This window comes from Drosophila mojavensis, unplaced genomic scaffold (assembly GCF_018153725.1).
Source record: "Drosophila mojavensis isolate 15081-1352.22 unplaced genomic scaffold, ASM1815372v1 contig_16, whole genome shotgun sequence".
NCBI classification, from domain to species: domain Eukaryota; kingdom Metazoa; phylum Arthropoda; class Insecta; order Diptera; family Drosophilidae; genus Drosophila; species Drosophila mojavensis.
This window is the reverse complement of record NW_025318693.1, coordinates 10621552-10646588: the sequence shown is the minus strand read 5'-3', so window position 1 is coordinate 10646588 and position 25037 is coordinate 10621552. Positions and strand designations below refer to the sequence as shown.

Below are 25037 nucleotides of genomic sequence, written 5' to 3'. Positions count from 1 at the left end.
ATGAATTGCAGCTTTAAGTGTGACCAGACTGTCAGCAGACTTGCAGAAGTCACGAATTGTGAGCGTAGTGCAGTGCAGATAAGATTATTATGCAAATTGTTAGATTATGTATGTGTATACATATTTATAATATCAATATCAATTATATTAAAAATACACAAAAGTAGTAGCATTTTGATTCCTGTTTGCTGTCTGTTGTTGTTATTGTTGTTATTAAATAGATGTTGTTTGTTGTTAAGTTGATAACCCCTCGAGTCCAATTTCCCGGTACAGAAATAATCCAAAATGTGCATTTGCCAAAGACCAAGGCTGAAGTCAGGCGTCTGTCGTGTGGCTGAATGTGTGTGTATATATATGTGTGTATATATATGTATGTATGTATGTGTGTATATGTATAGTATGCATATTCATGCGAGTCGCGCCCGTTTCATAGTTGTTTCTGTATAGAAAAGTTAGGCAAGCGCTTGACGTGCGCTGCTTGATGCGATTTGACGCATTGTCGTTACGTTATTTGCGGCAGTTTTAATTGGTTAAAGTGTCAATCAGTCAGTCAGTCAGTCAATCAGTCCGTCAGTCTGCCGATCAGTCAGCAGCTGCTCGTTCAGTTTGTCAGTTCGTCGTGTGCTTATCGCCGTTTTGTGGTTGCAATTTGCGCAAATCAAACGATTTATTTGTAAAGACAACAACAGCAAATGCATAGCGACAACAACAACAATAACAGCAACAACAAGAGCAACAACTCGCTTGCATTTTGTAAACAAAATGTAAGCTAAACTAGCTACGCCATATAGTATATATAAATATATATGCATATATGTATTTATATATATATATATGTATGTGTGTGTGTGTGTGTGTAAATGTTATGTGCATAAATGTGCATCAACTTTTGCCGGTTGGCATTTTTGCTATTGTTGTTGTTGTTGTTTTTTCATATTACGTGCATTTGCTATTATTATTATTATTATTTGTTGTTGTTTTTAGCTGCTGATTGTCATAATCATTTTAAATATTACGCATACGCCGCGTTTAACCCACAAAAGCCGCAAATACATTTCGTTTCGTTCTCGTTTTTTTTTTCCTTCTTTTTTTTTTTTTTTGTTCGTTCGTTTCATTTGCTCGCTTGAGCCAATTAATATGGTTAAGCGATTTGGTGTCTGTCGTCCAGTTTGTTGGCGCGTGTTGCCCAGCTGCCTCTATGGCCGTAGATTCCCAAGCTTGTGTGTCGCCTCTGACATCTGTCAGCGGCACTGATCGCCCACACTTGTGGAGCAGCCTTCTACCTTTCGTTGGGATTTCGATTTTTCTATTTTCATTTTTTTTTCGCTTTCATTTTTGGTTAGCGCGTGCTTTTTTGTTCCGTGCTGCATTTCAGTTAGAAACTGTCTCCAAATTAGAGATGGGTTATATACTCTATACCCTGTAGTACTTCAATTTGGAAAGGGTGCTTTAGAATTGAGATTTTAATAGCAGTTTTATTATTAGTTTTCCATTTTTTTGTTTTATATAAACCGATAAATATTGATTTTTCGTAGATTTTGATATGATGTGATTTATTTAATTATTAATTAATTTTATTTATTTTAATTTATATATAGAATATATAGTAGCTATATATATATATAGTAGCAATAAATATCGTTTCGTCACATGATTCTATAAAACTTATTCTGCAGTTCAACAATTCAATAAATATTTCTTTCTAATGTCGATAAATATCGATGAATTCTGAAGTTTAGTCATAATAAATGAGCTGCAAATCAAAGGCACTAAATATTGTTTAGTTATCTAGATTACGTAGTGGTCGATTTAGATTCTTGATAAGAGTGATGCATATAAATAAATTATATGAGTATGGATTTATGACCGGAATTGCCAGAGGTAGTAAATGTTGCGCCTTTGTGCTGCACCTTAATATTCACTTCGATTTAACGTCGTCTCTCATTGAGAAATCTTGCCTTTAATGGGTACTATCAAAATAATACTATTAATTACCCTAGCAATTACTTTTGTTTAAGCTCTTTCAAAGCGCATCTCTCAGTCTATCATTCGTGCCTTCTCTGAAGTTTTTCTTCTATTTTTTTCCACACCAATTTTTCTTGTGTTCTGTTGACATTTGGTGCTGGCTGCAGACGCCGCAAATACTTTAGTTTTTTATTTCTATTGCTTCGACTTTTTTCTGCTTATTTTTTTTCTGTCTATATTTATTTTGGTTTAACGTGGAACGTAAATAAACAGGGAAGCACTTATTATATTTATTTTCGTTGGAGATAACCAAAAGAATTTGCCAGCTATTGGAATTTGATTTCAGCTCATCGCTTGATGATTCGCACAAGTGTTATATAATGTGCATTCATGAATCTTGAAAAGAAATTTAGTAAACATCCAATAGAGTTTTTAACTTTGTTAGCATTCGCTGATCATGATTGAGCTGAGTGAATGAACTATCGCCAAACTATCGCTTAATTGCCACGAGTTTGGTTTAATCAATGTTTATTTTTCGTTGTTTTCTGTCTTCGGCTGTACGGGCTATGCGTAGGCATCTAATTCCGCATCCAGAACACGCGCTGATACGGTATAAACAGACGCACAAGTAGGTGCCTAATCGCGACCTCTAGAACACTCAAGCTCTTAAATGGGGAGGCGAGCACAACGGCGCTTACATAAAGATGCTATCAAAATTGTTTATACGCTGTTCACGGTGTGAGGAGAGAGGGTATAGGGTTTACGAACTTAACCTTAGACTAGGTTATGGTTAGATATTGTATGACGATGTATGCACATATATAGATATAGAAACATTAGGAAAGGAAAAAGATATATCGTTTATAAATATTCTAAAGTTATGGATAAGGATATCGATATGTATAGAGGAATAAGAATAGAGACTGGGATGGATATGAATATGAATACATATATAGTAATGAAAGCATGCATAAAATATAGTTAAATAAAGACAGATATAGATAAAACATGTTGATAGTGATATAAAATCGATATATTTTTAAATACAGATATGAATATCGATATCTGTAAATGATCAGTATTCATATTTAATTTTGGAGGCGACTTTCGGTATTACACTAAGAATTTGAATGACTTATTCTTGTCAACTACTCCTGTTAGAGTATTAGACAGTCGGTTTACAGTTTTTATTTTTAATAAAAATAGTTTTTTTTTCGCCTCGCTTTATTTTAAGTGTCTGTGTCCGTTCTTGTTCTACGCTTTTCTTTTGATTTAGACTAATCCGTATTCCCTATTTGGGAGGCGACTAACTACGTCATTATTCTGTTGATCAACAACATTATTATCATGCGCATGCTCATCATCATCATTGTCATCAGCATCGTCATCAGCAACATCATCATCATGATGATTTATTTAAATTGAAACTGTGTCGAGTTGTTGAGTGAGTGTTTGGCTGCTGGGTCACGCGTTAGACTAGACTGATTCGCGTGTGTGTGTGTGTGTGAGTGTGTGTGTGCGTGTGTATGTGTCTGTGTGTTAGTCTAACAAGCACTCGTTATTCACTGAATGGTTATTCTAGAAAACTTTCGAATTCAAATTTTCAAGTGCATCGAATGTGGCTCAAGTGCAGCTGCTGCAGCTTGAGGCACGTCACGAGATGCTACGACAGTCACTTTTCGGCTCTCGGTTTTCAGTGTTCAGCTTTCAGTTTTGCGTATTTTTTTGGTGTTTGATTTTTTATTGCCACAGATCAAGTAATTAGCTTCTGCTCTAGTAAAACCTCAGCCGCTCCACTCAGCTGCTAAAATTTGTTGCATTGAGCACAGTAGTTTTTCCCTCTCGCTTTTCTGTTTTCTGTTTTTTGTTTTTAGGTCTACGACCTTGCACTTTACGTTAACAATTACGAAAAATAAAAAGATCATAAAAAACAAAAACACTTTGCTAATATTTACAAATGGGCACTTGGTGGGTTGTAGGTCCAACCCGTCCCAGCTCGGCCCGGCCCGCCCTGGCTCTGTGTGGGGCTCACTTGGCCAGCTCGCATTATCGTGTGCCATAATTTCACTTGTTAATTTATCGTTGTTGTTGTTATTTGTAATTTTTATATGTTTTTCGCTGCTTGGTTAGTTTTCCGCATAGTCCCTCGTCGTCGTCGTCGTCGTCGTCGTCGAGTAGCACTTGTGTGCCATAATTATAAGTCGCACTGTAGGGGGTCAGCTATAGATCCCCACTTGCCCATCCATTCGTCCCGCTAGCTAAGTGTTTGCATTGTTAATTAATTTGTCAACAGTGTGAGTGTGTGTGTGAGATAGTCTTTATATGGCAAGTATTTTATACAATATATATTTAGAAATATATATGTAGGTAGGTATAACTGCAGTAGATCGTGTCTCAAAGCTTTGTTAAGCCCTTAGCTGTTTTTGATTTTATTTATTTATTTATTTTTTTTATACTGTGTGAATTTTGAGTTGAAGCAGCTAACAGGGAAGGTAACGTTTTTATGGGGTATATATTCTCTTAATCAGACTAAGCGTTGAGTTAATCTATTTTTGCTCAACTATAAGTCTGTAAAATTTTCCTTTCGAGTGTGAAATAAAATTTTGGCTTCCAATTATCAATGTCATTCTATAAGCTATATCCAATTTCAACATATCTCGTATGTTTTAAGAGCTAGAGTCATCAAATTCGATATAGATTTTATACGAAAGTATACACATATAAAAAAATACTCTTATATCCAATGGTCCATTGACAACTGAAGCACATATAAATCCAGAGTAGTAGTACATGAAGGTATACTCTATTAATTAGATCATGTATTCCGTATTATAATTGCTTGTTGCAAAAAAACTACAATTTCCAAGAGTTTTTATTAGAATGTAGTTCTTATAAAATAATGTAAACTTTTAGCAAGAAAGCGTTTTCCATATGAATAGAGTTTTACTTAAATCCCTAGATCCGATAGTTTATCGACCTTGAAAGAATTTTTAATGTAAATTCTGGCACACTTCCACCAAAGCGTATTCAAACTCTGTATTGCTTTGCTTTACAAACGTGAACAATCGCGTTTGTTGTCGTTGGTCATTGTAAAATAAAATAAATATAGTATAAATTATCAATTGGTGCTTAAAAGTTATTGGAAAACCTAGAGTATTGTTTGCATAGAACTTGAGCAAGAGATAAGATACGTTTTGTTGTTGTTCCGGTTGATTTTTGGTATATACATCGTTGCTGGTAGAACAAGTGCAAAAACAGCTGAGCAATAGAAGATTCAGAAGCGTTTAACTACTTGGAATAGGTAGAACTAGATACATATATACAGTTATATGTGTATGTAGTCATGAAAAAGTCGTTGGAATAGTGCTATTTATATATCTGAAAACTCTCGTAGCCTGATAAATAATCTCGTATATATTGCCAGCTTAACTAGTTATACTAAATAAAAGCACAAATATATATATGTAAATATATACATATTGTAATTAAATCGTGTGAGCTGCTTATACCGGTTAACCGCTCCCCCGAGTATTGTCCATATAGTATAGATGGCATACTATATACACACATATATATATATTGTATAGTATTATGATTGTTGACTCTGAAGTTTTGTGTCGTGACGCGCATCCAAATCTCCGGGTTGATTGCAAATGGCGATAAGACGCGCGCATCTCGGATCTTGCGGTTCTGGGGCCTTGACTTTCAGTTAGGGTTAGGCCTCGTTAGGCTCAGTGCATTCAAAAGCAATGTTTGCCCCTGTTGCAGTTCGATGGGTCGTACGTCAATGCTACACCTTAATCAGTTGCAAAACTTTTCCGATGCTGATTAATAAGGCAAACAAAACCAAAAAAAAAAAAAAAAAAAAAAAGTAGAATAAAAAAAAAAAAAAAAAAAGAGTGCCTGTCAAAAAGGCCATTAAAATCTTTGCCCTAGCCTAGCAATTGTAGCACATAAATCAACTAATTCAGGCAGCCGAAAAAATAAGAGAGGAACAACTTTTATTAGACTCAATTGGAAGCTGTCAATTGGAAGAAATGAAATTTTGTCAGTTGTAGGGAGTGGCGCCAGTACAGTCTGCCTCTGCTAGTCTTGTGGCTTCAATTAACAGCAACTTTTGTATAATTTTCTTTTTTGGGGAGACGTTTGCACTTAGCACCAAGTTTTGACACCTCTTTGACAACTGCACAGATGCCCTAACTCAAATCGATATATACTAAATTTAACTCATCCTCATTCTATTTCTTCTCCTTGCTTTTGTAGTGCTGAAAGAGGAACCGGATGACTTGTCGCAACAGTTGGTTAACGGCGCGTCCGGCATTCACTTGGATGAGCCCTTTGGCGAGATTTTGGTGGGCTTGATGAACTCCTGCCTGCTGCCCGATGAGATTGGCTCGCTGGACTCGACCACCTGCTCGACGACGGGCAGTGTAACGCACTATCACAACAACAGCAACAGCAATAGCAGCAATAGCAGCAGCAATAACCCCAACAACAACAACAACAACAACAACAGCAGCAGCAACAACAGTAGCAACAGTTACAACAGCAATCGTCAGAGCTTAAACACAGCTGCAATTGTTGCGGGCGCTGCTACCAGCAGAAGCAACAGCCATCACAACAACAGCAGTAACAGCAACAGCAACAGCAGCAGCAACAGCAGCGGCAACAACAGCTGCAACGGCAGCAACAGCCAGCAGCAGGAAAATGGCAACAGCAACAGCAGCAACATTGATCCGCTGTTCAACTATCGCGATGAATCGAATGACACCAGCTGCTCGCAGCATCTGCACTCGCCTAAGGTAGGCAGCAACGGCAACACTTTCAAATCAACTCAATCTCTAACTCTCATATCATTTCCTTTACAGACGCCCGAGGACAGCAGTCTGCCGTCACTGTGCAGCCCGAACTCGCTGTCGCAGGAGGACGACTTCACGTTCGTTGACTTTGGCATGCGCGCTCCTTATATACCCATGGGCGATGATATGCCGCTGCTGACCGAGAGCGATCTCATGTGGTGTCCGGCGGATGATTTGCCGCCCATAGTGCCCAAGGATGTGGACAGCATGCAGCAGCACTTGCAGCAGTTGCACCAGCAACAGCAGCAGCAGCAATATAACAGCTACCAGCAACCGTTGCAACAGCAATCGCAGCAGCAGCAACATTTTTCCAGTTCGCTGTGCTCCTCGCCTGCCTCCACAGCGTCGTCGCTGTCGCCATCGCCCGTGCAGCAGCAACAGCATCAACAGCAGCAGCAGCAGCAGCAACAACAACAGCAACAACAGCAGCAGCAACACTCAAATGTCTACACCACCGGCTCCAGCGAGCTGGCAGCCTTGCTCTGCGGCACCGGCAATGGCACGCTCTCGATTTTGGGCAATGTCTCTGGCGAGGATCGGCTGCAGCAGAATGAGCAGGACTTGCGCAGTTTCCAGCAAATGCAGCCGGCGTTGCAGCTGGAGGAGGAGGAGCAACTCGAACGCGAGCAGCCGACATATTTCCAGCAGCAAATGTTGCTGAGCATTGGCAGGCAGTGCAAGAAGGAGAAGTTCGATGTCTCATTGTCCAGCAGCCTATGTACCTCGATAGAGGATGCATTTCACAACGATTACAGCAAAGATTGTAAGTATTATGGGGGATTGCAGACAGCAGGCAACGGCAACAGTCTCAAAGGCTAAAAATCATAAATCGAACTCATAAATATGTCCAAGGGATCACAATTATAGAGACGTGAGTCGAGTCGACTCGCATAGTTTTTCATGGCAGCCAAAAGAAAAAACACCTACGCGACGACAATAGACAGCCTGATGCCGGCTAATTATGTAGCTTTCCGATTTTTCCCTCAACGATTTGCCACGCACACGTACATTTCTCACACATTTGACAATTTCCAACATTTACTGCATTTGGAGAGGCCTAAATTGTGGCTATGCGTGTTTATTAATAGATCCAAAGCAGCGCTATGCTTGAGACACGTATACCTTAATATACATATATATGAATATATATATAAATATAGAAGAGTATATATATATATCCAGTTGATATTTGTATATATACATGTGCGTTTGTGTGTTTGTAAAAATAGATGAAAACATTGCCACAAATTTCCACATTTATTTGGCATTTAGTTGAATCTTTAAACAACTGCAGCGGGCATTTCGATTTCGAGAGACGATATGTAACGTTAGAGTCTATAGAACTCAGAGGATTTACCTTTTTATATACCTAATCTGTATAGTTTTGATTACATATCAAAATTAGCTTCAATAATTCTTAAATCAAATCCATATACTAGATAGACACACGACACTAAACTAAAACATTTGCTAAATCTTTCCGTCTTTTCTCACTCTCCCTCTCTCTATCTCTCCCTTCTCCCCTGCAAAGCTGACGAAAAAATGAACAGCGCATGGGGTGTGAGAGCTAATTGATGTCGAGCGCTCTTCAGGCCCAAATTGTTGCGACAATTACCAATAGCACTGGTTGGTTGCTGTTGTTGTTGTTGTTGTTGCGCTGGTATTTAGGAAATGCTGTGTAATTTTTTTAACACATGCCGATGGGCGGGCGGTATACGCCTCTTACCTTTGACACATGTCACACAGCGCCTCCTCACGAAGGTGGCTGTGATTGATTTGACTGGGTCTTGGGCCTGGCCCTGTCAGGGCAGACGCTAACTGTCGTTTGTTTAGATGATTTCTGCTTTTTGTTTTGGCATATAGACAGATGTCTGCGGAGTGTTTTTCCTTTTGTATTTTCCTATGTCTAGCATAGAGTGGCCATATCTTTGCATATCCAAATATATATATATAGAGATAAAAAAAAGATGGAGATATATATATATACCCTTTGCTTCGTGTCGTATAAGCATATATATTTCAATTTTTTGGCACACATGCAAGTTTTCACGAATAAAAAATAAAAATTTATAGAAGATTATTATTGTTTTAAATTAGCATCAATGTCATGGGCAAGAGGAATTAATTGCTCGTCTGTTTGCCAGCAGCCACAGCAGCAGCAGCAGATCGTACAATCATCCAATAAATTCCGGGTGAGAAAAGAAGATTAGATGACAATGTAGATGGATCTAGTAAATAGTGGATAATCAGCGAGAATGCCTAGTGACTAGTTTCTATATGAATATATATGTGAATATCTATATACTATGGATATGATATTTTAGATTATTACCAGAAGTATCTACGAAGTCTATGCTTTAGATTATATACAGATCTAGCTTCAATATATTTAGCTCTAATTAGAGATGTAGAACTATTGATATTGGGTGCCATCAATAATAGGTGATAGCCAATTGGAGCCTCCAATATATGTGTACAAATATATATAACAAGTATATGTTATATATGTATACAAGTATATGTAATAAAATAAAATGTAATCGATAATTATCGATTTTTTTTAAATATATGAGCAGGAATTTATGTCTAACTTCACTGAGTATATTTAGATATTTAAGAAAAGAAATACAATATTTATGGAGTTTTTTATCAAAAAATATGTTATGAGTAACTCATGTTATGAGGACTCAGCTATATATTACTAATGATTTGATGAGGACTGCCGCTGTCTGTATATACCTGTAAATACCCTATACAACCCTATGCCTCAACAGCTTTTATAGCTTGCTAAACATTCTAACTTTTTTCATTTGGTTGCAATTCTTTAGCCACCAATTTGGATTGCTGGAGCGATTTGTTGCAAATGAATGTGGCTGTGCCCAACAGCAGTCCCGCGGTTTCTCCAGCACCCAACAAAGTGGCAACGTTGCCGCTATTACAACAACAGCAGCAGCAGCAGCAGCAACAGTTGCCACAGCAACAGCAGCAGCAGCAGAATATCATATTGAATGCCGTGCCATTGATAACCATTCAAAACAATGCAACAATGTTGCAGCAGCAGCTGCAACAGCAGCAGCAATCGGAGGAGGAGTTGCAGGAGTTGATGCTGCCCAGCAAGCAGCCTGCCAAGAGGCTATTGAATGGCACCAAGGCAACCATACGCCTGGTGGAAAGCAAAATTACGCCAGCAACAAGGGCAACTCTGGTGCAAACGCTGTCGCCACAGCAACATCAGCAGCAGCAGCAGCAGCAGCAACAACATGGCAATAAGCGTCATTTGAATAGCCAATCAGCAGCTGGCAATGTTGTGGAGTCGAAGCGTCTGAAGAGCGGAACACTCACTCTGGAAGTGCAATCGCCACAGCTGCTGCAGCAGCTGATGGGCAAGGAGCAACAGCAACAGCAACAGCAGCAGCAGCAACAGCAGGCAAACAAGCGACACGCAAGCGAACGCTGGTCTACAGCAGCTGATGCCAAGCAACAGAAGCAACAGCAGCAACAGCAACAACATCATCAACAGCAGCAGCAGCAACAGTCGAATTCTGTGCTAAAGAATCTGTTGGTTAGCGGACGTGATGTAAGTGCCGGCTATTGCATTGTGCCGATGCGGCCCAAGAAGCAGCTGGCGAAGGTCTAGAGCTGGATGCGTGCCACAGCCACAAACTGAAAGATTGTGTGTGTGTGTTAGTGTACAATTCGAACGGACAAGCCCATTTCTACAATTTGTAAATGGAACGATTTTATAGACAAGAATAACAAAGAAACCCTCCCGCGATACTACCCTACCCATCAGTAATCATCCAAAACTTACGTCCCCCCGCCCTGCCCTGCCCCACCCCCGAACCCCACCAACTTAACCAGAACCCAAAGCAGAGCGAGCGAACGCACCGAATGTTGCATGCAACGTGCAGCAGTTGGCGTGCGTCAGAGCTCAGCTATAGTCGTAAATAAATGCTTATATATATATATATTAATTTATATATATATGTATCTGTATATCAAAATATATGTATACATATAGTCTAGCTATAGTCATAGTGTCTACCTTATAGAGTTATTGCTTAATGTTTAGTCTAGTTTAAGCAGCAGCAGCAGCCGCAGCCGTGTGGACTTTAAATTTATATATATACATATGTATGTGTGTATATATATATATACACATTTTAGTAGACTATTTAAAATAGTCATTTTTAATGCATCATTGAACTAATTGATAAGCTTCAGTTTTAATATCCCCTCCATATATATATATTTATATATATGCATATGCATATATATATATTTGCCCGATTTTATTTAGATACCCCTTTTATTTTAATTTGCTTTATTTGTTGATTTCATTTTAAGGCCATGTTGTTATATATATTTTGTTGTGCATATTAGATATATGCTATATATATTTTTATTGTACATACACATATACACACACAGACATACATTTACATTTACATATACATAATAATAATGCTAGCGCCTATTTTTTGCATAAGTCGAAGCGTTTTGGGCTACAGTGACTACCAGCAGCATCACAACACCAACAAATAGTAAAAATTTTGAACAAAAAAAATAATAAAAACAAAAAACCTCAATATTTGCAATTTAAAAAAAAAAAAAAATATATATATATATATACAAAAAAAAAGAAGATATGTGGCATAAATTAAATTGATTTTGTTTTGTTTTTCTCTTAGTCCCATCATTTGTTTACTGTGATAGCCATATTGCGTTTGTTATTTTTTGTTCTCCTTTTTTTTTTTTTTTAAATATTATTAAATAATATTTCGATTTGAAATTTGTTAAATGTGTAAGCATTTTTTGACTGAGAGGCTGCAGAAGCAGAGCCAGCGCCAGCTTTAAATAGAGCGAAAAATAATTGTTAAAAATAGTGAAGAAAACTCAAGGAAAATTGGGAAAGTTTATGTCGTCAGCGTTTTGATTCGAATTCAGTTTTTTACTTCAAATCACTTTATATATTAGAAAACGCAAGTAAAGTGCTACGAGTGGCATATACCCTGTAAATTGTAAACATTGTGAAAATGATGTAGCAAAAAGAATTGAAATTCGAGCGCTGGATGGTACAAAGAAAAACAAGAATTAATTAAAACTAAATTAAAACTATTAAATTAACTAGCTTAAATTAATTAAATTAATATGCGAAAAAGTAAAATCAGGCTGTAGGCAGATTTATTTAGTTATAGGTCCTAACTAAACATATACCCCTTTAACTAAGCATCTAGAGCAAAGAAAACTATTAGCAATTAAATATGAAGGAAATTTAGAGTCTTAAGGCATTTCCTAGTGCAGCGTAGCTCAGCAAAGCAATCCACTAGAGTTATGTTCCAAGTTTCCATTTCGTTCAGTAAACACCAAATATCGGATATATAGCAAAATTTTCGGTGCGAAAAATAAATGAAAAAATTGACTGGTTTAATTTTAAAAATTTAGAAAATTTTTGAAAGAAAGAAATCGAAATCGGGAATAAGGCTAACTCTTTATACGGAGTTTGAGTTTTTGGTCAGTACATTTTGAGCCTAGATCATGTTTTGGAGAGCAGAAAATCATTTCCAAAAGATTTGAATTGACAGAGAGAATTCTTAGCGCTGCAATCGCTATAAGCACTAGCCTTGTCATTTGGTTATATCACTTAACTCTCGCGCATTACAACATGGTCTAGTCTCAACAAATAAACCAAACAAAGACATAGCACAATTTCACGCATCTAATTTAATTATTTCTTTAAGTTTTAAGGCACTTTTTAGATTAAAAGTAAAAAAAAAAAAAAAAAAAAAAAAAAAAAGAAAACCGAAAAACAGTTACTTGATTCTTTTGTTTATTTTATTTTTGGTTTCGTTAATTGTCTTTCATTTATTTTGGCTTTTTAAAGTGTTGATTTAAAAGGCTTTATTGATTTTTCATAAATACTGACCACACGCTGACCCACTTGGCTCTGGAGTGGTTCGGTGGCTCATTGTGTGGTGCGCGGTGCGCGGTGCGTGCCCAACATATTATTCATTGTGACTTTAATTAAGCTTTCTTTTCCGTATGTGTCGCGTGCCAGCCCACCATTTGAGTGAGTGTGCGAGTGTATGTCTGTGTGTGTGGGTGTGCATTGATAACAAGCCCAACCAAAGCCGCTGGCAGCCTTCAAATTGTAATCATAAATATCCTAGACGACAACAGTTTACACGCAAAGTTTTTATTGAGCTGAACCGAACTGCGTATTATTTCAATTTCGATACAAAAGAAAATAAAAGCAGCTCCAGCAAATAGAAACGACTTGAGAATACTCTGTTTAGCCTTGTCTAAGACGGTTCTAGACTGAAGTCTAAGCAACCGAATATACCCCCAATGCCTCAAGGCTCAGTGTATACGGCCAAACATTCTTCAGTTTTAAGTAAAAAGAAAAGAAATGACGGCGCGTGTTTCTGCCCCCAAGTCTAAGTTGTGGGCGTGGCCATTGACACCTACCTACCTGTTCCCATTGAGTTTCGATTACATATTCGAAAAATTAACATATTTTATTGGCTGGGGGCCTCAAGACGCCAGCAGATGCCTGCGTATTGATTTTACACCTCCTGGTGCCAGGGCCAATAGGCATTTGCCCACTGTGCCTATTTGTGTCTATCTTTTAACGGCAGTTTAGGCCCTAGTCCTTTTACTTTGTTTCCGCTTTTGGTCTATCCTTTGCGCCTTTTCACATTCACATTCACTTTCACTTTCACTTTTGTTCTTTGGCCAGAGCGCAAAGCACAGCTGATGTGCTCTCACTTTGACTGTGGCTTTCTGACTCAGTTCGCTCTCTCTCACTCACTCACTCTGTACCACTCTCGGAGAGTGTTGCTATTTCCCTATATTTGCTCTCCCGCTGCTGCTTTTAGCCTAACATAGCCCTGGTTTTATGGCCAACACGAGCAGCGCTCATTTCGTAGGCCCACTTTGTACTCCCACGCCTGCAGCTGGCCCTCGCTGTTGTCTCTTTGTTTTAGCTGTCCTCTTCCTGTCAACGTCAACGACTGCTGCAACATATTTTGGCCCGGCTGTTACCAAATTTGCATTGTATGCGCGTGTGTGTGTGTGGGCGTATGGCACTTAGCTATGTTGTCTGTAATATACTGTTGCCTACTTTTGTGCGCAGAATAAAATTATTTTTATTTTCATTTGGTTCAATTTCATTCATGCTTTATTTACAAAAAGCTTTTTATAGCAGCTAGAAATATGTGGAAACTCAAATGTTTTCCCATGTCATAACTAAACCGAAGCTACCTCGCGTATACGGCCGTCAAAGAACCGTAACTACCTCCCAGGCCGAAACTGTCAACGATAGAGAAATTGAAAAAAAAAGACAAACAAAACAATAACAACAGCAACAACAAAACGTGTTTTCAGCTTGATAAATGCTGCATAGGAAATTTAACTGTTAGTTAAGTAAAATAAAATAAAATAAAATCGACTAAATCGATAGCAAAATTACGAAAATTGATAAGCAATCCCTAACAAAAATTTACTAAAGAATTAGATAAAAGTAAATTCTATATAGGATAGTGTGTTAGACGTAGATCTTAAGTGAACTAACTATTAATCGTAACTAGACAAATACCAGGACAATTAAAAGAGTATTTCCTTGATAATCATTTAGAATGTCAGAGATCCCAACTGATTGCAAAATGGTGCAAGTTGAAAATATTAAATAATTATAGCCCGAAAAGACTGCGAGCCAAGAACTCTCAAAATTATTATTATATATATAAATATATATGTTTATAAATATATAAATATACACAAAACGAAACCGAAAGATAGCCTATAATACTCCAACTACAATACATAGTTCTACAAAACGAATCGCTTGTACATAGGGTGAGAATGAGTGGAGAGCAAAGCAAACACCAGGCATACTTTTTGCAATAGCTATATGCCTAGCAGAAATAGAATGATGAGATACTCTTAAATATTAATCGATGTGGCTTTAACTAAACTATATTTAAGCACAGACAAAATACGACTAAACCTCATATAAGTAAATCCTCATGATCAAGTCAAATTTGTTTAGCATTAATATACATATAGACATATATATACTACATATATATATATAGCGACTACTCATAAACATATGCTGCATATATACATTCATACATACTTACCTACATACTTGCATAGCTATATACAAATCTATTCATATAAGATTTAGTTGAAATTTTTTCGCGTTACGTATGAGAGAGTGAACGGAAATGGGAATGGAACGATGTAGTGCGGGGAAGTAACGATATAGCTTTATCGAAACGGAGTGCAATCCGAATGATCGTCACTTGGAGCGAGTGCACATCGAGCGATAGCAAATTGTAACGAGTGCTGCGAGTCGATGTTGTATTATGTTGAACTGGTAACAACTCTAGTGAAACACAATTTGTAAGAAAAAATGGTAAAGAGTTGAGCCATGCTGCGATCAACTGCAGTGAATAGAAAAAGTTGTAACTAGAACTATCGAGCGAGTGGAAATGTAACGAGTAAATTGAAAAACGAGTAGAGTAAAGTTCAATGTAGTTCAAATGTAACGAGTACAATCTTAGACGAACGCTAACAATTTGTAACGGTTTGCCTTCGAGCGATTGGCACGCGCAACGGGAGAGCGATGAGAGATCGAGTATCAAACAGAAAGTACATACAATTACAACAAATATACCACATATACCTCAGTACATGCATAAGTACATGTGTGTGTGAGCGGAACAAGATTCGCTCACACGACAATTATATACCTCGTGTATAACAAATACATACATATACTAATACCTATATACTAAATCAAGTCGACAAGTACATATACTTACTAATCCAATAACGAATTATTTAATTAAAATCTACAAAGCAAACTTTGAATAGTTGAATACACCTTTATAGTAAATGTTGTAATAATAACCGCAAATAATTGAAATATTGAATGAAATGTTTTTTACTACCTCCCAATCTTGTTGTATGTGACTCGCATTTATAGTAAAGCAAAACAAAAATTATAAATTAAATTTAAAATGGAAAATGAAAAAACTCAAGCATAGCAATCTTAACTAAACTAAACTAAACTAAACTAAAGAACTAGCGCAAGTAAACTTAAACTAAATGTTGTGTAATTTTTATAGCTATATATACATATATATAAACTCACATACATGCGCCTCTAGTATATATGTGTGTGTGTATTGTCCAACAGTAGCCGAATAAACAGCAGAAATACCTCAGAATGCTTCAGATCAAATATATATATATATTTATATATATAAACAAAATCAAAAGTCAAATTGAAAAGAAATAATAAAAAATTTAGCAAAATTTTAACTACAAAACTCCGAACAATATACAATTGATAAATATACATACATATATACAACACATATACATACATACATATATATATATATATATATATATATATATATATAATACAGACATGTTACAACATGCTCGCTACATATCCGTTTTGGCCAATTTGTTGACTCATCATAACTCAAGTCGCGACAGGCTGACAAAGCACAATTTCCAACTCCTCCAAAACTTCTCCGCCCAAAGCAATTGATTTTGAGCTCAATTTTTTTGATTAATGGTCCTGGACAGCATGAGATTCAGTTTCGCTACATACATACATATATACTATATATAGATGTAGTATATATTGTGCCGCTTTAACTCCTTTATTAAGCGCTTCAGTTCAATTGACTAGTTTTTGTATATAAAATGTTGCTCATACGCCGCGCTGTCCACACTTGATTAATTTGCTACAAATTATGTGGAAATTAACCAAAATGAAGTTGAAATTTGTGAACCACAGCGCTTTAAAACAGTGGTAGAACCTTTTTTGGACTACCCTCGACCGCCCTCCCCTTTTGGCTCATTTGTCAAAGTGTCGACGCGTCGCATAAGCAAATGAGCAGCAATTTTTATGCGGCATTAGTTTTTATTTGCCCGAGGCAGCAAAATTTGTTGTGCCAACAAGAAAAGAGAGTCGAGCCGACTGCACGCTGCTCTGTTCGCAGTTGACTGAAAAACTCTAAGCAGTAGTCGCAATATCTAAATGAGTTTCTGCTTTCTATATATTCAGGAATAATTTTTTACTCATTTGAGTTCCATTTCCTATATAGTAACTAATGTCGAGTATATAGTATATATCAAACTCTAGCAGCGTACATATATACTCTCTTTTACTTTCTGAACAGAGTATGAAATGAGCAGATTTTTTTTCTGTCCTATTTTTCTCTTGGGCCTTCTACTATAAGCAGCTTATACAAAAACTTCCGCACAAGACAATTTTCACACATTTTCCCCATTTTTTCGTTTTCCCTTTTCTATTTGTTTTTTTGTTGTGAAACACTAACCGGAAAATACCTCCAACTAAGTCAAATTTTACACGTGAATAGTAAAAAGAAAATGTAGCATAAATTTAACTAGCCTTGAATTTGACTCCAATAAATGGAATATACTTTATATGAATGCAAAAGTAAAGAAAATGAATGAAAAGAAAATCTAGTATTTAAATGCCGCAAAGTATGCAATATTATATTAAATAAGCGTATACATATACATATACATATGCACACACATCCGTGTGCTGTCGCAACTTTTAGTAACTAAAAGAGAATAAAGCAAGAAACGTCAAAAACAACAATATGATACGATGTATGTATATGATATATGAATATCGATATATATGTGGATTATGAAAGTATTTTAATAAACTTTTAATAAATATTTTAGCAGAAATAAAAACTCCAACAAAAACAAGAAAAGCGCCAGCTTAACACACGAAATCAGCTAAACACACAAAAAAAGGAGACAAAAAGGAAATACTTTGTGTTGTTTTCAAATTGGCTTGTATTTTTTCTGGCGGGTTTCTTCTGGGGTCTCAACGCTTCGCTGACTTTGAGTTTATTTATGTGCATAAATATTATTGTATTCAGCTGCCAGCATCTCTACATATTTATTGACAGCCGAAACTTGATTAATCTGCCAATGCCCATCTCAATGCTCCGCCTTGCCTGGAAGTCTTTTGATTGGTATAAATGATGATGCCTGCCTGCCGGCCCGTCTGCCGTCCCGCCTGACAACTGCTATTTTGTGCCTAATCAAGTGGTCCAACTTTAGCTTATCAAAACCAATCGCACAACTTCTTCTGGCCATTTATTAGCTGCAGCTAGCATTTTTTATATACTCTGCAGTTGAGCTCTTGGATTATGTATGGGAATAGGTAAGAAGAGATGGGAAAATACAGAGAGTGAGAGAGATTTGAATATGTTAATAGGTCAAGTATTTGAAGAAGTGAGAGTAGAGAGGGAGATAGAAAGAGAAAGATAGAGGGAGAGAGATAGAGAGATATTTGAGTATATAAAGAGCATATGACATTATATGAGTAATGATGGATATATTCTATGCTATACATCTATATGCTGCTCTGATCAATCCTTAATATATAATATTTATAAGTTAAATTATGATTTAAGAATAGATCATCGAAGCATATGGAAATAAAACATATATTAATATATTGTATATAAGTAGAGTAGAGAGGGAGATAGAAAGAGAAAGATAGAGAGAGGGAGAGAGATATTTGAGTATATAAAGAGCATATGACATTATATGAGTAATGATGGATATATTCTATGCTATACATCTATATGCTGCTCTGATCAATCCTTAATATATAATATTTATAAGTCAAATTATGATTTAAGAATAGATCATCAAAGCATATGGAAATAAAACATATTAATATATTGTATATATATATTGTTTTATGATCTATTCTCATTAAAATATCACATATAACATGTTTATGATATACTAATCTGGCAGGGGATGAACACATCAATGTTATCTGCTCTCTCTCTCTCTCTCTCTTCAAAAATTTGTTATCTTATCCAGATATAACTCAATATTCTTAGTTATCTTGTCTCGATTTTGTTAAGGTATCTCAGCAGTGACTTCAACGAAAAAAAAAAAAAAAAAAAAACTTTCGCCTCCTTCCCAAAGGGCGTCAGCTTTCAACCACAAGCTGCGCACTTAAGTATGCTTGGCACACGCTCACACACAAACACAACTGATAGCACGTCTCTCTCTCTCTCTCTCTGTGTGTGTGTGCTCATTTGTGCGTATGTGTAGCGCAGCGCTCCACATTTAAATCCTTATGTATTGTGATGTGTGACAAAAACGGAAAGAAAAGAAAATTTAATTTGACAAATTTTATGCAGGCATTTCTCACAGCGCACTATGGGTCAAAAGCCTGATTTTTTGGAAAAAAGTCTTATTTTCAAGTTGAAAAAATGAACAATATTTTAATGCCAATCCATTAGGAATACCCTCTATGTAAATGTTACATACTCAGAATTTTAACAGAGGCGCGATCTGCTAACAAAACTGCTGTTAAACAGAGCTGTTATAAATGACACGCACATTATCAAGTTTGTAATAAACTTTATATGAATTTCAATGGCTAATTGAAATAAAAATAATGGCAATTAGATTCAAATTTTTAGTGGAAAGTATGGAATAGGGCTTGTTCTTTGTTTTTACGTGTTTATATTGTCCAAAATCTTTATGTGATGTGAAGTTTTGTGTAAGTCAAAAAGGTGTCTTTGACATCATTAAAAAAAAAAATGTTTGTCTTTGATAAGAGATAACTTGTGTTTGTAGCATTTTGTAGCAATGAAACTACGCCCATTTTATAGAGTATTCAATTCCGAACTAAGACCTATAAGTTCAACGTGCACTTTTGCGCACTTTTTGCGCAATTTCATTTTTCAGCAACTAACCTCGTTTCAGATGAGGAAGACTAAATAAGCATGTCCGAAAGGCAGGACTTTTCAAATTTTTTAGGTTTATGGCATGCTAGCTTCAGATAATGAAGAATACGATGATTAACAATAAAAGAGATATATTTTAATGTTATTTGTGCTTCAAATCATAAAATATAACCTTTTATTCCATGAAAAAATTTTTCCCCAACTTCTACATATAAAAACTATATGATATAGTTAACCGATTTTGATAATTTTTTTACAGGGTCTTTAAAACATGACAAGACACCTAATATATGAATTTGGTGTAAATAACTTAAGAAGTAAAAAAGTTATGACAGCAAATAATATGAAAGAGGGGCGGTGCCACACCCATTTTTTCATCACAAACGCGTGTTGTGAACGAAAGTCAACTGCAAAAAGACAAATTTAATTATCTTGACTGGTTCAAAAGTTATTAATTAATTCCAAAAAAACGGGCTTTTGACCCATAGTGCAGCGGAGCTTGAGCAACCTGTCATTACGTATACGACGCATTGTTCCACGCAATTGGCTCGACTGCTTATTGATTTTGATAAACAATATTTGATTCTCGGAGCAAGCCTTTCGTGCGTGGCACCGAATTGCCAGAGAGCCGCACTGTCGTACGAAAATCAATTTCGAGCTGTGCCGCGTGCCTCGATAAGTGCGCTTCAACCCAGGAACTTGCTGACTGCCACAAGCATTACGCAACATGCAACGTGAGCGTCAAATGCCAAACGCCCACTTTTGCAGAATTTAAACATCAAATGTGACCCGCTAGCCCGCAACAGCAGGCGACCCAGCAAGCCTCAACTTTTGCCTTGTTCTCGTTTCCTTTCAGCTGCTGTGCCAAGGAGTAGGCTATCAGTGCCCAAATGGTAAGGAGAGGGGTGGGGTGGTGACAGCAGAAGGCGTAGCAGCGGCAAACTTTTAGCTTTAATTACTTTGCGCTCGGCTGTGCATTTAAAGAGGCGCCCAAGTGACTCATTTCATTTGGGCACGTAATGTCAATGAACTGAGGGCGCTGATAATAAAAGCAGGATGCCCCAACAGCCAAATGAAAATGAAAATGAAAACGAAAACGAGAATGGAAACCAATTAAATATTGCTTTAAAGAGCTGCAAAGCTCAGCAGATATTATTTTTATATACCCTGTAGGCCATAATAAAGATGACGCGAAAAGAATGCATTGTAATGGCTAAAAGATTGAAAGGTGTTAAGTGCCAGAAAGGTATTTATATGGCAAGTAAAGCTGTGAAGTTGAGGGAAAAGAGTTTTCTTTTGCTGTTAACGAGTTTACTCAGAAAATTCATTCATTTTAATACGTCAGTTTCATAGCATAAAGAGCTTTTGGAATATTGAAAAATTATTTAGCATATGAGCAGTAAAGCATTAAAGCAATGCTATAGTAATATTTTTTTTAGAGAAATTCTAATGGTCAAAATCGATAATAATCACTTGGTAATATCTGGTAGATTATCACAAGCTCTTGAAATTATCAAACTATTTAGAAAATAGCTAACGAAGCTATCGAATTTAGGATCTCTATCTCTCTTTCTCCCTCTACCTCTCTTTCTCTCTCTCTCTCCAACTGGTATCTAATAGTCGTTCATGCTCTGCTCGTGTCACATTACATTTCTGTCAGTGTGACTTCGTGCGCAGCTCCCTAAGGATAACTAAACAATTATTGTAATGTGCCTGCTCGGCTTAAACCTGCTTTTTGCTTGGGCTTTAATAATTTATTATTGTGGCATATTAGGTCGATGTCGAGTCTATGTCGAGCCGATGACGATGTCGATGTCGATGGTCGTTGGTCGATGGCTTGATACTTTTGGCGGTAAGCCCAATATAGACGCACGCCAAACAATATATCATACAGTAAACCTATTACAATGTGCTTGGCATTTATTATGGCTTTGGCGGCTGGTATCGTAAGTTGGCCACCTAACCACGCCCCTAGCTGTGGGCGGTAGGCTGTGTGTTGTGTATTGTAGGCGCGTGCCGAGCACATTTTTTCTCCACTTTACTCTCTATAAATTCGTTATGCGCCCGGAGGGTGGCGGCAAGTGTGTCTGTGTGTGTGTGTGTGTGTGTGTGTGTGTGTGTGTGTGTGTGTGTGTGTATCTATTGCTATGTATCTGTATCTGTAGCTGTGCACTGCTGTGACTAGGCAGCTGTTAATGTGTCGCCAAAAGGCGCAGATTTGTGCTTTGCTTTCTGCTGACAGCTGCCGTGCTCTCCCCACAGGACCTCATCATCGATACGGCCCTTTCTTTGTCTGGGCCATATTTGCCCATCGATCAACTTACAGCACTTTCGCTTTTTGTTGCCTTGTTGCAATTAGCGCCGTGAAAGCATTGCAAATAGCGCGCTTGGTTCAATAAACTGCACTCGGACTTTGACCATATTTGCTGTCAGTTGCCTCAGCTGCACCACCGCACCACCAGCCACTCACTTTCTCCTATTATTTTTATTTTATTTTATTTATTTTTTTTTTTTTTTGCCATTTCATCTACATCATTTGGTCTCATTATTGAAAACGTGCCCCTTCCTCACTTGAAGATTGATATGTGCTTGATTTCCTGTGGTATTTGACACTGCTTTGTGTATGGTTTTTCTTCTTCGTTTTTTTTTTTTTTTTTTTTTTTTTTTTTTTTTTTTTTTTGTAACCAGAATACAGCATAATGATATTCCCCAAGAACTCCCCATTTTGTCGTCTTCTATTACTGTAACGAATTCCGGCTGGGCTATCATTAAAATATGATTTATAGCGAGTAGCTGCCGAGTAGCTGCCGACCTCCTTTTCGTGCTCGACTTCTTGATGGACTCAAGTGCCGTTGGCTGCTGTGAGCTGCCCTTATCCCTTTGTGCTCCCATGGGTATGGGAGAACACTGGGGCGAAGCGTGGGAGTGAGGCTGTACCATTGTCCTGTCTCGTGACTTTAAATATTTGTGCTGTGTCTGTGGCTTAGACAACAAATTGTGCTTACCATTCGGGCTTGATTTTTCGACTGGTTTCCTTAATCGCAGTGTTCTTCGCTCTGAATATGAATGAGGCATTTGGCTGGTATTTTAATGGGCTTAGAAAGTGGTTTACGATTTCCAAGCGTAATTAAGTAATTAAGCGTTTAATTTAAGCTAAATTTGCATAGATTGTACTCGCATTTAAGTTAGTTGTAATTTATAGTAAGAAATAACTACAAATCGTTCCATTTACAATTACATAAATAAGAAAGAGGTAATTTATAGTGAGAAATAGCTACAAATCGTTCCATTTACAATTACATAAATAAGAAAGAGGTAATTTATAGTAAGAAATAACCACAAATCGTTCCATTTACAATTACATAAATAAGAAAGAGGGCACAAAATGTAAAGCACAAAAATTGTATACATGTAACTGTAGTTCAAATAATCGATTTGAAACGATAAGTATCGATACATTTATATTTATTAAGAAATTATAATACTATCGACTATTATCAGCTGTTATCGATATCATAAATACGTAACATAATCGATAACATTACAAAATAATTTATCTACAGTGACGTACCGCATTCAGCTCTATTGCCCTTCCTCGGCTGCTCTACCCTTCACTTTAGGTTATACATTTATCGATACATTTTAGAGATGCGCACTTTAAACTTATCGATAAATTAATATTCTCAATTAGTGGCACTCCACTGAACAGACTATTACTAATGTATCTTCTTTTCGTTTGCTTTCCTTCTCCCTCCCCTCAATACGCAGTCAAATAATAATGAAGACGCAGCCGTGCCCATGATCATCGACGACAACTCTCTGGACCAGGTGGTGGCACCCACTCTCGTATCGGCCAACGCCTTCAAGTACTCGATGCCGCTGCACTGCCACACGGCAACTGCCTCGGTGCTGCGCAACTATCGCCACAATCCGCTGATCAGCGGCACCAATTTGCAGCTGTCGCCGGTCTTTAGCAGCAGCGAGGCAGCCAGCCCTTTGGCTGGCGATGGCGATGCCAGCTCTGTGGCCTCCTTAGATGATTCCATGCCGCCGGGCTTGACCGCCTGCGACACGGATGCCTCCAGTGACAGCAGCTTCGATGAGAACAGCCTGGCCGACTCGAGCTCGCCCCAAATGCAGCTGCGCGCCGAGCAAATGGATGTGGCATCGGTGCCCGAGGCTCCGCCTCCACAGCTGTGCGACGCAGAGGAGGAGGACAGCCAGCCGTTGAGGAGCAATGCGACCAGCCGCAAGTCATCAATATCGTTCATAGACAGCAGCAATCCGCTGCTGCGCACACCCTACCTGATGGACCTGTGCAACGACGACTACAACATGACCGAGGAGAGCAGCTTCGAGCTTGACGGTGTGCTGGATTATCTCCAGATACCCTAAGCGCCTGTGCAGCTATCACGGTAGACAGGCAGGCAGGCATTGCATTTGTTTTTTACGTAGGCTTTTCTTTTTTTTCTTTTTGGGTTTCGTTTAGTTTGGCATTTAAAGAAGTGAAATCAAAACATAAATAAAAGATTGAATTTTGAGCCTTACGTAAAATTAGAAATTAAAAAAATAAAAATAACAAAAAGCCAACGACCACGCCCACACTCACGCACTCACACACGCATACACTGACAACAATGGAAAAGAAAAAGAAAAAAAAAACAGGAAGGGTTCAACATATTTTGAATAGTTTTGTAGCAACTTTAACTGCCAAGAACAGATGAATAAATATATGATTCTACATGTAACAAAAAAGTTGAGAAGAAAAAGAAAAGACCCAAAAGAAAAATCAGAAAAAAATATATTGATTACAATTTTATTACACTAAGAAAAATACAAAAAAAAACTTGAATTTCATAGATTTTGCTCAAGAAAAATGAAAAATTTTGGTGACGGTTGTAATCCGAGCAGATTTTTAACGCAAAAGCTGTGAAAAAAACAAAAAAATACAAAAAAAAAAAAAATAACTTTTTTGAAAATCTTTTAAACAAAACATACAAGAAAATAAATAAAAATCATCTTCAAATAACGTTTAGTCTTAAGTCCAAATATTGAGTTCAAATGTTAACAAATATGTGTTTAAATAATTAAGTCGTACAGATTTCAACAGTTCAATTAATTTTTATTTTCAATCTTTAACTTTTTTGCATTTCTTAAAAACAAAAAGCTAAATAATTCTAAACTTTTCCAACAATTTAATGATTTGATGTCAATTTATATAATTTTCAATTTGTGTTTTGTTCGTCTTTCGATCTAAATGTGCTTTAGCTTTTAGTTCTAAAGGACGATTATTGTTCACAAAGCAACGTCTATATACTAGTAAGAAATTCTGCATCAATACTATATGTTATTCAAACTCGATTTTGTTTTATGTTCTTTCACAATCAATGTTTTGCTAATATGATAATGATTAAATAAACTAAGA

The 25037-nt window shown here is 37.0% G+C and overlaps 1 protein-coding gene across 1 annotated transcript; it reads left to right on the top strand.

The window, feature by feature from the left end:
* Positions 1–6622: 6622 nt before the first annotated feature.
* LOC6572777 (protein similar) lies at positions 6623–24401 on the top strand. Its single transcript, XM_001998847.4, has 4 exons — positions 6623–6767; positions 6834–7587; positions 9653–10401; positions 23381–24401. The coding sequence occupies exons 2-4, from the start codon at positions 6918–6920 to the stop codon at positions 24005–24007; spliced, it is 2046 nt and encodes a 681-aa protein (XP_001998883.4). The 5' UTR covers positions 6623–6767; positions 6834–6917; the 3' UTR covers positions 24008–24401.
* The last annotated feature ends 636 nt before the right edge of the window (positions 24402–25037 follow it).

Excerpts from the sequence above, each read along its gene's own strand:
- LOC6572777 (XM_001998847.4), top strand. The coding sequence starts at position 6,918 with ATGCGCGCTCCTTATATACCCATGGGCGATGATATGCCGCTGCTGACC. Across the intron at positions 7,588-9,652 it reads CAACGATTACAGCAAAGATT|CCACCAATTTGGATTGCTGG; the intron begins GTAAGTATTATG and ends GCAATTCTTTAG. Across the intron at positions 10,402-23,380 it reads TGTTGGTTAGCGGACGTGAT|TCAAATAATAATGAAGACGC; the intron begins GTAAGTGCCGGC and ends CTCAATACGCAG.